We start from the raw sequence: 13,183 nt of genomic DNA, 5'->3' as shown, positions 1-13,183 counted from the left end.
TCTGTTTTTCAAATGAATGTTGGTATCTCAAGTTTGATCATTGTAATCCGTCATTTTAGTTGTTGATGTTTGATACATAGATTTCTCATTTATGAAGTTTATAAAAAAAAATCTGTGCATCAGGGTGTAACTATCGAATGTTCCTTCAAGGAGGAATATATTAAAACATATTTCTAAGTAAGTTGTAAAAGTAAAGTGAAAGGATGCTATGCTACGCACTAAACGCATAATTAAACTGATCTAGTTTATATTAGACTTGAGCGAAAATGGTGAACAAAATAAGGAAATTTCAAATAAACGCATTGGGAATTACAGTATTGCATTTCAAACTGACATAGGAGACGTTAATGGTAAATATATACGACAATACAACATTAAAGATGAAATTTGATGTAAACGAGAAAAAAATCGTTCCGGTAGACTTGCGTAAAATGGAATGAATTTAACGACTGAACGATTTATATACAGTGTCAGATTGTGTCGGTGTAGTCAGTTTCATGCGCTGTTTGGATAAAAGCTAAACTAAACATATCTAATATGAATGTTGATTAATATTGTTACTTTTTTAATACAGCACGATGTTATATTTCCAGTTAATTTACGTTAAGATGTTGATCAAAGCACGTTGTTGTTTAATACAATATATGATGTCAATAACCGCTCTGGTTCTGTAGTATCGTGAGTAAAAGTATGTTTAATCAATGGACATTACAACTGATGACCAATGAAGCAAGCAAGGATTATCAGTTCAAACCTTTTACATAACTAACATAGGGTTGCTGCATACCCGTATTTATCTGTTTATAAATCCTTCACTCTTAACAGCTTATTATCATTTCGAATTATCGACGTGTGGGTATCACACAACATTCCTCAAGTTACAGGACAAATGACGATTTCAGACGGTGCCGATAGTAGTTCATCTAATGGATCAAAGGCAATTGAGGCTTTAGTGTTGTGTATAATAATCGGGTTTAGTGTTATTGGCAATACTTCACTCTGGATTGTGGTGTTAAGGTCTCGGTCCTTGAGGACAGTCACCAATATGTTCATCCTAGGTCTTTCGGCAGCAGGTAATATTTCTCTTTTTATTTTACCGGCTTAGGCAGTTCAGTCATATTTGCAATTCAAACTACTCAAACGGAATACAATAACTTAATGAAAATATCGTCAGAGACATTTCCATAAAAGTATTTAAACAGCAAGATAATTGATATTCTAGCCCGCCAACAAATATTTAATCTCATGTAACGGAAACACTGAAATGTGTGTTTAAAATTAATTTTGTGGATAATTACGTACAATGCATATAGTTTTAAACAAGACTGAATACTTGATGCACCCGAAAAAGGATCGTAGTGATGGTAATGTAATTGTCAACGCACTAATTGACGATTATGTACTTTTTGATATACGTGGGGAAAAGGTTTTCCTGTGTTCAACCAGCTGTATATTTCACTTGTGGTCAACCCAAACGTTTTTACTAAATGCTTATTACAGAATATAAGACCATCCATCAAGCTCTTAAGGGAGTTATATACAGGTATTTAAATGAAAGAAATAAAGGTCATAATTCTTTTATTAACGTAAATTTCAATTTTCATTATACTTATTAACAGCAGTTTTAATATGCAGTTTATGCAGTTTATCTATTTATTCACTATTTTGTTATTTCAATTCAATTCATTCTTTATTGCATAATAAGGCCTCCGGCCCATACACAAAAGAAACACGGAACATATAATATCTAATTACATAGGTCATTTACATTTAATAAACGTGTACTAGACCCTACAATCACACATACCAAATTCTGCAACATTCACCTATTGTAGGGCTAACACGGAAATTGCAAGTTATGTAATAACTAAGCACTGTAACGCATTACACATTTCGTCTTTCATTTTAGATGACTTACTGACATTCGGCTGACGTTAGTTGTCGGTCAAGTACGTTTTTTCTTTTTCATCCAAACAAATGTATTTGGTATAGAACGACTTTTTGCTTTAGTGATAAACTTAATGATAAAAAAATGTATTACTTTAAATGGAAAGAAACATGGTGGAGTTAATGAAATAGCCACAAAGGGGCTAGAAAATTCTAATATTTTCAAAAATGATGTTAGCAGCAGTATGCTTCATGTTGTGTCTTGCAGCAACATACTTAGTATTGTAAATATCAGCTCATCTTTGTCCCCACTTCTATTCATGCTATAGGAACAAGAACATTTTGTATTGTACATACTTTGCCAGCACGTCTTTATTCGCACTGTCATGCAACTCTGAAAAATTGGAAGGATTAGGAGGAAGGCTTACTACATATTTTACTGGTTTAATTCCAAAGTGGTGTTTTTGCAACTGACTTTTCCAAATCTGTGCTCCCTTTTATTCCTTTGTGTGTCCGTTTCTTTCTTTTATTTTGTTCATGTATATTAAGTGTAACGCTAATCATGTACACATCCATACAATCACTGATATGGGGGTTTTGTTTGTGGTGGACGTTCTTTCTTCGAACGTAGTATTTCTTAATGAATATTCATCCTTGAGATTTTTTTTGTCTAGCCTCATGTTCTGAAAATACTCTCAAAAAGTAAAAATGCAACATCCATCCTTTAGAACAGTTTTAGACTTACAAAGTCTGTTGAGATCAAATGATCTGTAATAACATTAATTTCTTCATACTGACACTGATATTTTCTCAGAAAAACATTTTCTCTCTAGGCTCATCTCAACAGAGGCAAGAGATATTGTAAATTTTTTCAGAAAATGGTATCAGAGAGGATTGATTTTATGGCCAAGTGCTTTACATTTAATGACTCTAACGACTGATGCTAGTCTAGGACGGTCTAAGCATGACCTTTGTTACATGAGCATCTGGTGCCTGTATTGTAATTCATTTAATCACCACCTTCTTTACGTTGCAAAACACTTTTGTGTGTGATGTTGACACGATTACAAACATTTACGTTTAACGTCATTTGAGGTTTTCTATATTACGGTATACGGTATACATCTGGTGACTCCATCATTTCATAACAACTGAATGTCAATGGGAAACATAAGTCATTTACTTCCTTTGATTATGTCTGAGAAGTAACTTGTTCCTTGGAAATTGGATGTAAACGTGACAAAATTCGTTCAGGAAGTTTGGTTTTTACATCCATTTTTATAGAGATCTTTTAAATGTCTCATCGATCGCAATACAGTGACAAAGTGTCGATGTTGTCAGTTGTATATATATTTTTAATACACATGAATCGAATATCTGTTACGTACATTTCCGTCCTAATAAATTCTGACCGATCGGTTAGATAGATAGGTAGGTAGGTAGGTAGGTAGGTGGATTGGTACGTCTAATTGCTAAAATAGTTTGCCAATGAATCTAATCATGAGGTAGCTAGCATTATTTCTTCTTACACACACTGCAACGAAAGATGCAATATTGATTTGATAACGCATGCAACTCTCATAAGCACATCTTGACATTAGTTCTACTTAATGGGAAGGAACAGTTGACTGACCGCCTTAGGATTATATAAAAACAAGCTCTAAATTTAAGAAAGGCGAAAACACCAAACTTCTTATTTGCATTAAGCTACACAATTCAAACATACGGTGATTCTTTAAATTGTACTATGGTAACACTGATATCTGCAGAATTAAAAAGTAAAATCAAATAAAAAGGAAGTATCTATAGGACATATTTGCACATTAACAACAGTACAATAGTAAATGTATGCAAACGACAATAACGATTTTAACTTGCTTGAGGAAAACGGATCAACATCAGAAAAAGTTATTAACGTAGTTCGGTAATTGTATTTTGAAAAGGATAGGAATGTATTTTGCATACGATAGGATGACTTGCATGACTCAACAATTTAATTGTGTCACTGTAACCACTTTTCATTAGATTATTTTATATACGCTGTTGGTGTTTAATCTTGTGTCAGTTTAAGTGATCAGTTTGCAAGCATATCTAATAGGAAGTGGAGACATGTATAATATATTGCGCAGTACATTTAAAACGATGCAGTTTATGTCACGCATAACATTTGGTAATCGAATAAATTGATGCTAAGGTCACTTTTGGAAAATTGTGAAGCACGTTAGCTATAAAAAAGCACGTTGTTTGCATATACGACTTGCAAAATATGTTATATTAGTGAACAGTTCATAAATGTCGAAAACATAACTGTTTTGTAATATTAAAATGCTATCTAATATTAGTGAAAAAAAGCAGATTTAATCAATGGACATCTCTTACGATGATGAATTATTACAATCGGGATTATCAGTGGAAGTCTACTCGAATGACATATCGAGGGCTTGGCGGAAAACTATTGTATCTTGTTCTTGATTTATATACACTTACAATAGTTTCGCACCAAGCACTCGATATGTGTATGCATCTCTCGCTGTTTAAACTGTTATCACACGAGTTAAGTTTTACGAATGACGTCGATTCCTTATGGTGCCGACGGCGCCGATGATAGTATATTGGCAGGATCAAAGGCGGTTGAGGCTTTAGTGTGGTGTATAATTATCGGGTTTAGTGTTATCGGCAATACTTCACTTTGGATTGTATTGTTAAGGTCTCAGTCTTTGAGAACAGTCACTAACATGTTTATCCTAGGTCTTTCTGCAGCAGGTAATATTTTGTTTCTTTTTAGTCCCCTACTGGTTGAAAACCAGTCTCGGGGACTGTAGGAATGCGCTTTTCCGTCACTCCGTCATTCTGTCATTCCGTCCGTCCGCAATTTCGTGTCCGGTCCATAACTCTTTTATCCATGAAGGGATTTTATTATTACTTGGCACAAATGTTCCCCATGATGAGACGACGTGTCATGTGCAAAACCCGGACCCCTAGTTTAAAGGTCAATGTCACAACTGGAGGTCAAAAGTCAACAGGGCTTTTTTCCTGTCCGGTCCATTACTCTCCCATCCATGAAGGGATTTTAATATCACTTGGCACAATTGTACCTCATAATAAGATGATGTGTCATGCACAACTTTCAGATCCCTAGCTCAAAGGTCAAGGTCACACTTAGTAGTCAAATGTTAACAAGGCATGAACAGGGTCTGTTTCGTGTCCGGTCCATAACTCTTTCATCCATGAAGGGATTTTAATATTACTTGACACAAATGTTCCCCATGATGTGACGACATGTCATGCGCAATACCCGCACCCCCAACTCAAAGGTCAAGGTCACAATTGGAGGTCAAAGGTCAACAGGGCTTTCTTCCTGTCCGGTCCATAACTCTCTCATCCATGAAGGGATTTTAATATCAATTGGCAAAATTGTACGTCATAATAAGACGATGTGTCATGCACAAATTTCAGACCCCTAGCTCAAAGGTCAAGGTCACACTTAGTAGTCAAATGTTAACATGGCATGAACAGGGTCTGTTTCGTGTCCGGTCCATAACTCATTCATTAAGGGATTTCAATTTTACTTGGCACAGATGTTCTCCATGATGAGGCAACGTGTCATGCGCAAATCCCGGAACCCTTGCTCAAAGGTCTAGGTCATACTTAGAGGTCAAAGGTCTAATTCAAGAATGACTTTGTCTGGAGCATTTCTTCTTTATGCATAGAGGGATTTTAATGTAACTTGGCACAAATGTTCACCACCATGAGACAAATTGTCTTGCGCAAGAACCAGGTTGCTAGGTCTAAGGTCAAGGTCATACTTAGAGGTCAAAGGTCAAATTCAAGAATGACTTTGTCCGGAGCATTTCTTCTTCATGCATGGAGAGATTTTGATGTAACTTGGCACAAATGTTCACCACCATGAGGCACACTTTTTTAGAATTACGTCCCTTTGTTGTTACTATAAATAGATTACATTGTAACTTTTTTATTACTGGCCGTAGGGGAAAAACGAGACCACTTTTCTGTGGTACAACATGCATGTTACATCCAATATTTAGGTGTTTTTTTTATCTATCTCTACCTGGTAAAGATTTTCTTGTGGACTTACATTTTATAGAATTTGTTTTTGTTTTTTTAGGATTAATTTCACTTTGTTGTTACTATAAATAACTTTTATGATAACATTTGTATAATCGGCCAAAAAAATTCCAAATGAAAACAACTGTACGTTTTTAAATATGCAAATTTTAATCCAAGTGCTTTGTTATATTATTATATTGTATATATAGTACAATATTGTTTATACATCATTGACAGATATCAGTTCATTATGTTATACTGCAATTATAGAGAAATTAGGTGCCTTCCAGTAGGGGACTTCGTATTGCTTGGCGATACTTCATTCACTTGTTTACATTAGTTTAATTTATATTTACATTTAAGTACTCAAACGGAACAAGCGACGCATGATGTAAATATCAAGAAAAGGCAATAAAACATATCAAACAAGAAACATATTGCTCTATCTGAACGAAATTTATCATCTCAGTCATGTAATACAAACAATTGACCTTAAAGTTATGATAGGGATATGAACTTAATATAAATCAGATTTAAGTTAATCGTACTTTGCATGAAATATGACACAGGAATAGGACTAATCTTGATGTCAAATATTTATTGAAGTGTTATACTTTTAATCTGTTACAGAGCTTCCCTTTTTCGGCTTAGTTGCATTTCGCCAGCGGTCTTGAGTATTCGTTGAAATCAAATATAGTAAATGAATGCATTTCCCAAATATCATTATTACGTAATGAAAGTATCATTTTTTCATTTTCATAATACAATGAACTGCAATGGGATTTTATGAATAAATTAAATGTATGGCTATAATAGTCCAATTTAATGCGATTGTGCTTATCAAAATTTTATCATAGAGTATCTAATTACAATCATTAACAGCCAACTGATCCATGTCTACAATAAGTGAATTTAGACGTACGGGAATAAAGTGATGAAATCAAATGCATACAGTCAATCTCTGCTATTTGTATCGTTTTAATGTTTTTCATCCTATGGGTACAGAAATGTTGATCAAGCACATTTAACCTTCAAAACGAAAAAGACTCCCGGGGAGTAAGTAAATTATGTAACTAAGTTCTGTCTATATAGTCAGTTTAATGCTCGTATTTGTTAGATATAAAAAGGTTTCTATCAATGCTTTGATGATATTTTTCAGATTTTTTATAAGACTTTCCCCAACCATGCATTTAAAAAACGGTGCTTTTTCGATAAATAGAGAGAAAGAAGTATTAACTTCATGGTCTGCTTGTTCTGTGTACCTTAATTTGACGATTATACATGTATAGGTAAGTTGTCTTACCTACCCTTTGGCAAATATGTGGGGGTGAAAAAATCTGACCTTCCTAATTGACCATGAAATTGTTGTTGTCAAACAAATTCATAATATCAATATGTCACCGCCTTCCTGTGAAGTACACCACAAAAAATGAGTCTGATTAATAAATTGCCTTCATCACTTGATTGTGGTCTCATCAAGCTCTTCCCAATTAAACCTGTCAGTTAAAAATTACGAAATAAGAACCAGGATTCTTGCTGAGTTTTGGGGGAATCATGAAGAACGCACCATTAAGAAGCAGTTTGCCAATAAATTAACATTAACGTTCTGTTTTTTCGAACAAATTAGAACATGCTGTCGTCGGTAAAATACGTTTTTACTTTCATCTTAAACAGGCAGGGACTTCCTAACATTCTCTGTTGCATTGTTTAAATGAAACAAAATCATCAGTTTTAACACAATAAAAACATAACCGAGTTTTAAAATTAAATCATGTCTGACTGGTAAATCAGAAGACTGGTACATTGTTTTGAAATAACTATGTTTTTGAGATATCAGTTTTATCTTGTTTTGGAACGGTAGAGTATGTTTTTCTTAATTGTTGGATTTTTAACTTTTTTATGACATTTACCATATGTTTAACCTTATGTACTTTAATAATTATGTGAGAAGAGACTATTAACATTCCGATCACCTTTAAAAGACGTTCTGTTTATTTACTAAAGATTTTGCTTGTACTATCTTCTCTGTTTTAATTCCGTTTTCCGGTTTTGTAAGAAAAACAGAAGTTTTTGTTTTGGTTTGTAACTCTCACCTTGCTTGATAAAAGTATACATACAATGAAATACGATCACGTACAAAAACATTTAAACCCTTCTCAGTATATATGTCAAAGTCTATAATAACAATTCATTATATATCCTAAAGTAGGTAAATAAGTGTTATACATTTAATTACAATCAAACATATGATCCAATTAAGAGTTTGCCAACATTTACTAAATAACACTTCCTTTTCCGAAACATAAGAAGATGGTTAAATATAAACTAAAATGTTAAAGGCAAAGTTAGCGACAATGTATATTAAGTTATAACTTAGTAATTAAAACAACTCTCCGTGACAGGTTTGAGCACATAGTTACAATTTAAAACTGTTTTTGGATTTGAGAGTTAAATACAATGAGTGACTGCAGTATTCTCTTATCAGCTACAACAATCGCGGTGTGGTGTGTGAGAGGATGTTGTAGTTCTGTTCCTGGTGATCTGCATTGCTTGTTACGCCCCTTGCATTAGCTGCCATGCTCCTGATGCTTTTTTTTATAATAAACATGACACATGTGATATGAGAGATTGATAGGATATAGTAAAATGTGAAAGAATATGTGATATGTAGAAATTTTATAAACATATAGTCTCATGTAGTTCAAATATGAATTACTTGCGTTTTAGTATGTATATATCAAGTTTTATATTGTAAGCATGTAAATGGAAGAGACTGAAATAAACTAATAAACCTTAGCTGTTTTCTCCATGCATACAGAACTCTGTGTGTTTGCGATTTGGTTAGGTAATGACAATAAGTCAATATGTAAATGGTCTATAATTTTTGGCGTTTCTAAATATTTGTAACTTTCATTGGTCGTAACAAATATTGGCATGGTAACACATGGTTATGTCCGTACACTGGACCAAAGATATGTATCAAGTTTTAGCAGTGATGTCATAACAGTGTGGCATCTGACACTATTACGTCAAGAACACTTACAGAGTTACAGGCTAAGTTGTCGCTTTAACGATGGAACATGTTTTCTTGCAAAAGAAGTTTTCAAGAAATAATTTCCTTTCATTTGTTTTTGCGTAAATTATGTGATTTGTATTAAAATTCTTTACGAGCTATACAATCAGCGTTTGTTTGTTGTAATCAACGACCAACGAAAGTATTCTCTACAGGTTTCAACACGGTATGTTGCTAAATGGTATTATTATTATTATTATACCAGATTTATCAAAAAGTCTCACCAAAGAAAGTATGTTAATTTGTGCTTTATGCAACAATTGGTCCTGTCATGAAATGCAAATTTTGCCAGTCATCGTAAATATTCAAAGTATTTTATATAACTAACATTTAGTATAAAAGTAAGTTTTGAGGTCGTAAACTAAAACCCGTATGATAAATTCTTTTCATAAGGATGTTTTGTTACTAATAACGCTCAAATTTGTTATGTACTCTGAAAAATAAAATACCCATTTCGCTTGTTTATGCATCGTATCTTTAGAAGAAAATGCAAAAGTTTATGTTTAACCTTTTTTGTACAGTAAACACTACATTTAAAATGGTCATAATGGCTTTGTTTATTATGTATCTGCCACATGTTTTGATATTAATGTGAAGTATTTTCAATTACTTTATATTTCTATTTTATTTGTAATTGTTATATTAGATATAGAGGTAAAATTTTGCTTTAACACAGTTTTAAGTACTTTTGAACCATTTGTTTTATTACCTCCCTTTACGGCTATGACTGAGAAAGTTTTGTGCATCTTTACCGGCCACGTCATTCAGCATATTATTTAATTGCGCTGCTGCATCATCTGTTTCAACATAATTTAAAAGCATGATGGAAGAAATTATTTCACAGTGCAAAATGCCCATTGGTTTTTCTTTTTCCTCTTATGCAACACCTGACAGATTTGTTCACACGCAAGGCCACGAATTAGTATAAATGATAAGATTACAAATTATAAAGAAAAAGACATCATAATTTATCAAATTCCTCTACTTCTACTTCACGAAATTGATATTGTTAAAACGTTAGGGAAAATTAAAGAACTTCATTAAATACCTGAGTTTGTTACTATATGATGAAAATGTAAGAGGTCTTTAATGTCAGTCTCTGGTTAAACTTCATATTTGAATTTCTATTAGTATCGGCTTATCATTAATCTATGTAGCTCAGTTATTTCACAGCACTAGATCGTACACTTGTAAAGTATTTATTGGACAAACGTCAACAGGACCAGAAAACGAATGGAAAGTAAATACAATATATCAGTGCAGATTGTGAAGTAGTTTATATAAGTATTTATATTACGGGAAAAGTCATTCTGCCTACTAACGTGTTTAATTCCATATGTGTGTAATCTATACGGAAATGTGAGCTTAAAAGTGTATTTGTGAACATGTTACAACACCAAGGTATATATAAAATATAAATCAGTGGCATTGAATACAACTGAACTATTATATAATGTACAGCACGATGATAATTCAGTAGCGGGAATGAAGTGATTAAGATGAAATGATTGCAGGCAATGATGCAAACGGTAGCCTAAAGTCACTGTAACATAGGATATACTTAAGCAACCAGTTTCATGCTCTGTTTGGATTAAAACTAAGTTAATCTTATTTACATCAGATTTAGTGATTCGCAATAAACCTAAACATTATGTTTGCAAGTAAATGTTTAACTTGAAGTGGACATATATGTGCACCATTCATTAAATATTTGTGTTGTATACATTTTGCATCATGCAAATGGCAGTGGTGTAAAAATGAATGACACTGAATAAGGTGAATAATGTATGAGATGACAATTTTGGTTATGTATTATTATTTTCTTGTTAGTCGAAATGTGATTCAGAAGTCGGTGGGTAATAGATTCAATCAATCGATGGACGAAGAACCAGCAGGGAATATCAGGACAATCCTTTTAAATTACTAGCATAACCGGTATTATTGTCAGATATATGTTATTATTTGTACCTGAATCTGTCGCTGTTAACAGCTAATTATCGTTACGGAATTTTGACAAGTAGATATCAGACAACATTCATGTAGCTTCAACACTATCCCACATATAGAATAGCACATATATACAATTCAAACAAGACTGAGTAGTTCTTTTAGTTACATAAATTGCGATGATTTCAAACGGTACCGACGGCGACGATGGTAGTATTTCGACGGCATTAAAATCGGTTGAGGTTTTAGTGTTGTGCATAATAATCGCCGTTAGTGTTATTGGCAATGCTTCTCTTTGGATTGTAGTTTTAAGGTCTCAAGCTTTGCGGACAGTTACCAATATGTTTATTCTGGGTCTTTCTGCAGCAGGTAATATATTATTTGTTCTTTTGTAATCTTACCCGTCCCTGTATATTAGTTCAAGTACTGAAACAGAACCAAAGAACACTAGCCGCCTAAATAAATACACACTTTTAGAGAAATTGCTATAAACCCTCCTCAGCAAGCTAAACATTAACAATGTATCTCATCAACGTAATCCCTGAAATATGTTTGTAAAATTAATATTTGGGATACTTATATACAATACAAATAAATCAGGTGTTTATATCATGCAAATAAGTTTTAAAAGAATGAAAGAATTTGAGGGGAGCGTCCCTTTCCTTTCAGCTATAATTCAACAGTGGTATGAAATTGATCATGCTAACAATGCAACACATAAACCACCAACTGTTGCATTAAAACGTTATGGGTATTTCGGGGATTTAACGAATATAATCAAGATCCGAATGTAATATTCTATTTAAGTTTGAAATTTAGTATCAGTGTTAATATGGTAATGATACTTATAAACTGTAACAAACACCAAATGTAGATTCAGCAAATCATACCAAAATGTAAATGATACCAGAATTAAGTGAGATCATAAAACCTGTTTGTATCATCTTTGCAAAACATTGGTTTATTTAGGTTTTTCATTTTTTCATTGGCCTTTTGTAAAATGCATTTTTCATTGTTTATAACCACGCTTTGGGGACTATTTTGGGGATTATATGATAGTTTTTGTTATGGTCTCGATTTAATCAGTCCGACTAATGTATTTACTTAGTATGCACCCAGAACAACTTTGTTGTCATATAATGACTTAAAAAAAGCTTGGTCCATAAAAGAGAGATACTTAGATATGCCAACTTAGAACTTTTTGTTTTTAAGTAGCCTTAACGTCCTGTATGTGTCTTAATTTCAGTCGACCGAAATTCTCTGAAATTTGTTGTTGGATATGTCATAAAGATTTTTTGGAGGGAAAGTGGGGACGCTACTTTTCTGTCTTCGACTTCAGTTGCAATTCACCATGGATCTGAAATTTGCTTGGAATCAGAATATTCAAAAATGTGATAAATTCATACAAAAGTGTCTTGCAATATATTAAAAATGTCAAGTAGTCAAACAGTTGATTTAATGAAAGTAAAAGAGTCTGATTGCAGGGTTCTAACTAAGTGCAAAAATGAGTACCAAATGTCTATGTTGTGAATGGGAATTACTATGACTTCAGCTGCTGCAATAAGTCTTCTATTCGCTTCTAATCAGAATATTAACAGAAAACATATAAAAATAGTCATACTAGTACACAAAGAACTAAGAAGCACATTTTGAAATGCAAAATAGTTAAACAAATTGAATGATATAATGATTTAAATATAGGGCTGAATGTAGTATTTTAATAACGCCTGAAAATAACTCTATAATCTTTATGATATGATAAGTAAACTAAGCGAGGCAACCTCTAGTGTTTCTTTGGCATGTGGCATAAATTTCTTCTGAGTTATTCAGTCATCACCTAGCAAACGTTAAACATCTACATAAATCAATGCATACGTGACTTAGTCTATTACGCGCTGACTTTACTAGATGGTGTTTGGCCTTGTTGCGTTAAAGTGATTCAATTAAAGAATTTGAAAAGACAAGACATGAATATTGACTTTAGTAAACGGAAGTTAAATTCAAAGAAAAATATCGGCAAATTTGGAAAATATTGTTATTCATGGAGTTACAATCGATTTCAACGTGTAATCATTTTTTTTTTATTCTAGTATATGAAAAACGTGAATTTTTGTAGAACATGAATTTAAACAAAACGTTCTTCGTGTGCACTGATGACAAAGTTCACACTTCAGTTTATCACAAAAGAAACCACCACACAGGAGCATA

The 13,183-nt window shown here is 33.0% G+C and overlaps 1 protein-coding gene across 7 annotated transcripts in view; it reads left to right on the top strand.

Moving 5' to 3' along the window:
- Positions 1–13,183, top strand: part of LOC123526518 (tyramine receptor Ser-2-like) — an 88,401-nt gene that overhangs the window by 54,968 nt on the left and 20,250 nt on the right. The window contains exon 1 of one of the 7 annotated variants that reach the window (XM_045305707.2): positions 224–1,073. The exons of 4 other annotated variants lie outside the window; for them this stretch is intronic. In XM_045305707.2, coding sequence (XP_045161642.2) covers positions 890–1,073 — 184 coding nt within the window. In that variant the 5' untranslated portion in view covers positions 224–889. Of the gene's footprint in view, positions 1–223; positions 1,074–3,981; positions 4,651–10,420; positions 11,345–13,183 lie in introns of those variants that run through there. 2 more of the 7 variants (XM_045305701.2, XM_045305705.2) reach the window with 2 other exon arrangements.

This window comes from Mercenaria mercenaria, chromosome 14 (genome assembly GCF_021730395.1).
Source record: "Mercenaria mercenaria strain notata chromosome 14, MADL_Memer_1, whole genome shotgun sequence".
NCBI lineage: Eukaryota > Metazoa > Mollusca > Bivalvia > Venerida > Veneridae > Mercenaria > Mercenaria mercenaria.
The sequence above is the reverse complement of the archived record's forward strand: the minus strand, read 5'-3'. Positions and strand labels throughout refer to the sequence as shown.